The 4157-nt window shown below is 48.3% G+C and overlaps 1 protein-coding gene across 1 annotated transcript; it reads left to right on the top strand.

Moving 5' to 3' along the window:
- The first annotated feature begins 248 nt into the window (after positions 1 to 248).
- SSTR1 (somatostatin receptor 1) lies at positions 249 to 3795 on the top strand. Its single transcript, XM_005417482.2, has one exon. The coding sequence runs from the start codon at positions 418 to 420 to the stop codon at positions 1603 to 1605; it is 1188 nt and encodes a 395-aa protein (XP_005417539.1). The 5' UTR covers positions 249 to 417; the 3' UTR covers positions 1606 to 3795.
- Positions 3796 to 4157: the final 362 nt, after the last annotated feature.

The raw sequence follows: 4157 nt of genomic DNA, 5'->3' as shown, positions 1-4157 counted from the left end.
GGGAGGGGATGAGTGGAAGTGGGGGAAACAATACTGAGTGGGGAGAGAAGTGCGGAACTGGGGGACACTGAGTAGCGTGGGGCAGTGGGAACAGGGAACAGGATGCCCTGGAGCTGCCGGATTTGCGAACAGCCGGAGGGCGGGATGGGAGGCGGGCAAGGGGAGTTGGGGATGGGAAGGGACACCCACTTACGTCTCCTCCTGCATTTTTTTTTCTTTCCCTCCTTCTTTCCTTAGCTGGTGACGCGCCGCTGCTATTAATCATTCACCAGCCGGGGAGCAGCAGTTGCAGCCGCCTCTCTCCCGATGCCCGCGTCCCGCAGCCGCCGCGCCGGCATCCCTGACGGGATGATGCCCAGCGCAGCCGGCGGCGGCCGCCTGCTGCTCTGAGCCGGGGCGTGGGGGTCCGGGCAGAGGATGCTCCCCAATGGCACCTGCCCCAGGCTTCCGGGCGGTGCAGGCAGCGACAGCGGCGGCAGCGGCGGTGGTGGCGGCGGAGCCGGTGGCGCCTCGGAGGAGGCGGCGGCGGAGGGCATGGACTCGGGCGGCAGGAATTCCTCTGGCGCTCCGAACAGCACCCTGAGTGAGTCTCAGGGCAGCGCCATCCTCATCTCATTCATCTACTCCGTGGTGTGCCTGGTGGGGCTGTGCGGGAACTCCATGGTCATCTACGTGATCCTACGTTATGCCAAGATGAAGACAGCCACCAACATCTACATCCTCAACTTGGCCATCGCAGATGAGCTGCTGATGCTTAGCGTCCCCTTTCTGGTTACCTCCACCCTGCTGCACCACTGGCCCTTTGGCTCCCTGCTCTGCCGCCTGGTGCTCAGTGTGGATGCCATCAACATGTTCACCAGCATCTACTGCCTGACGGTGCTCAGTGTGGACCGGTACATCGCCGTGGTGCACCCCATCAAGGCGGCCAGGTACCGCCGGCCCACGGTGGCTAAGATGGTCAACCTGGGTGTCTGGGTGCTTTCCATCCTCATCATCCTGCCCATCATCATCTTCTCCAACACAGCAGCCAACAGTGATGGAACAGTGGCTTGCAACATGCTCATGCCAGAGCCCACCCAGAGATGGCTGGTGGTCTTTGTGGTCTACACTTTTCTGATGGGCTTCTTGCTGCCTGTGGTGGCCATCTGCCTCTGCTACATCCTCATCATCGCTAAGATGCGCATGGTGGCCCTGAAGGCTGGGTGGCAGCAACGCAAACGCTCAGAGCGCAAGATCACCCTCATGGTCATGATGGTGGTGATGGTCTTTGTCATCTGCTGGATGCCCTTCTACATTGTGCAGCTGGTCAATGTCTTTGTAGAGCAGGATGATGCCACCATCAGCCAGCTCTCTGTCATCTTGGGCTATGCCAACAGCTGTGCCAACCCTATCCTCTATGGTTTTCTCTCAGACAATTTCAAGCGGTCCTTCCAGAGGCTGCTCTGCCTCAGCTGGATGGACAATGCTGCAGAGGAACCCATCGACTACTATGCCACTGCCCTCAAGAGCAGGGCATACAGCGTGGAAGACTTTCCCCCAGACAACTTGGAGTCAGGGAGCATGTACAGGAATGGCACTTGCACCTCCAGGATTACCACCCTCTGAGGAAGCATTCCTGTCCCCCAGCTCCCTTACTGCCCCCCCAGCTGGAGGGTGAGCGAAGCCAGGGCTGTGGCATGGGGAGGCTGGGAGGGAGGGGATTTTGGTCCTGCCCACTCCCACCAGTGTTTGGCCCAAGAAAGAGCAAAGAAAACCCCACATCCTTGATTTGCTGCCCCCCTGCGCCCTGGTTGGCCCCCTTGAAAGCCGGTGCATTCTCTGATGCTTTGACATCCACTTAGTGAATTGTGGCTCTCATGGGTCTGGTAGCTTAGGGTCTGGTAGCCTGGCTCTGCCACTCTTCTCTGTGTCTGACAAGTGGCTGTAAAGGTCCTGCAGTGACTTCTCTCCCTCCATCTTTTGTACAGTTTGCCCTTCCCCTTGGGTGGTGGAACACCCCAGGCCACTGAGTCGAGCTTCAGTCAAGCCCCAGCATTCAGGCTCAGACTCCCCCCAGCTGAAAATGACCCCACTCAACATCCGTCAGTACACACCTCCCCTTCAGAGATTAGAAATGCTGGAAAAATTCCCCCCAACACATACCTTGCCCTTGCCCAGGAAGGAGTGAGTAGCCTCTCTCTGTGCCTACCTTTCCCTCCCCTGGAATACAATAGAAAGCAGAGAGCAAAAAGTCCCTGAGAAAGAAGCACCATAGTCGCGAAGATTTTTTTTTTTTGCTTTGCAGACAGCTTCCAACTCACTGGGACTTTGGCTCTCTGTGCTACATGGCAGAAACAGAGCAAAAAATGTTTCAGGAAAAAATCTGATTATTGCTGTGCTTTGGAGCTGTGCAGCAGGCTGCTCACGATGGGAGAAAGCAGTCCCATGACACATAGGGAGCAGAGAGCTGGGATTCACTGAGATGGGAGCTGGGGGGACTGCTGAGTTGGGAAATGTTTGAATCTGTCCATACACACAATAAAGTGTGCTGATAATAAAGTTTAAAGGGAGCATAGACTGTGAATCTGCTGTCTTGAGCCTGCTCCATCAGCTGTGAAACAGCAATGAAGGGAGCTGAGACAGTTTTTAAATGACTTGGATGATGGCAAAGTCACTTTAGCTTATATGGAAAAAGGGGGAGTCATTTAAAAAATCTCCACCAGTCTCTGAAATAAATACTTGACAGAAAAAGTAGCTGTTCAGTAATAGCTATTACCCTAGCTCCAGTTTCTTCTGTTGCACTAAAAAAAACCCAACAAGATGGGTTTCATATGTTGCCAATGTAATATACTGACCCAGAGCTTCTTAATGTTTCATTTCTGAAAATTCTTGTTTTTAATGTGTGCCAGGTGTCTTCTTGTTTGATTTTTATTTGATTCTAGTCACTGTGTTGTGAACGTGTTTTTCTGAAGCAATTTATACTATGTACTTATGTCTGTGGTGGCTACTTGCAAGGTTGCATTTAAAATGGGTGATGCTCAAGAATATTTTTATTCTTTCCAGATAAAAACATTGTCTTTTTTCCTAACTCTTTCATTTTCATTGTCTCCCCCACAGAAATTCTCTCTTGAATTTTCTCTCTTCTCCTCTTATGACAAAACAAATTTCATATAGACAGATGAAGCTTTCTTTGATAAATGACAGCTGATTAAATGAAACCTTCTATCCCTACTGCCTTTTATCCCACACAGAAATGTTGGTACAGACTGTGTTGAAATAAGCAGTTATGTTTTTTGCTTTCTACCACCTATGCTAACAGTGTCACACAGTGGCAAGTCTCCCAGTAGCTGTAACAAATCACTTCTCTAGCACAATACTGTGGTTGTATCAATTATAACTACTGGCAATATGAAGCAAGAGACTGGAAAAATCTCTAGTAGCAGCATACCCATAGCATTGTACTCGTAGCTGCAGTGCTTAAGTACAGTGTAAAGTGTAAGGTTGACAATTAAGGCATCTAGTATTTGTGGTGGTGGATTGACTACAGATTTTTTGTTAAATTATACCCTTTAACTTTTCTCAGCAGCAAAAAGCAAGATGCTACTTTGTACATTTCTTTCACCAAAACTTAGGTACTGTTAAATGAATGTATAAATTTAATATTTCAAAGTTATCTGATTCAAAGTCCATCAAAATGAGAGAAAAAAAATCTTAATTCACTTCAATGGACTGTGAGTCAGCTCCTTTTAGTCTAAAAATTGCTAATGTGGAAACTGTTACATCCTTATTAAAATATTTCATGAAAAGCTTTAACAATTGTACAGTTTCTTTTCTTTCACTTCCTAGTGGACACAAGAAAACTTGCAAATAATAAATTTTGTCATGTTTTACATGTATTTATGGGAAATGAGGATGAAATCTCTTTATAAGCTCAATTAAATTTTCACAGAAATCAAATGTCTGTCAAAACAGTAAAATGCCCCATGATATCCATGATGCTATTTCCAGGGCTTCACTTGAATTCTCACTCACAATATCTTCAAGATGGCATAAATCTCATAATCTTATGTGGTCCTTTTCACCCAGGCATATCCTTATGTATGGTCAGATTAGTCAGTTAAACAGAGAGCCAATCTACTTTTTACTGTTGAATTTGTTTAATATCAAACACGATGAAG

This window comes from Geospiza fortis, unplaced genomic scaffold (genome assembly GCF_000277835.1).
Source record: "Geospiza fortis unplaced genomic scaffold, GeoFor_1.0 scaffold54, whole genome shotgun sequence".
Classification (NCBI taxonomy): domain Eukaryota; kingdom Metazoa; phylum Chordata; class Aves; order Passeriformes; family Thraupidae; genus Geospiza; species Geospiza fortis.
This window is presented reverse-complemented; position numbering and strand designations above follow the sequence as displayed.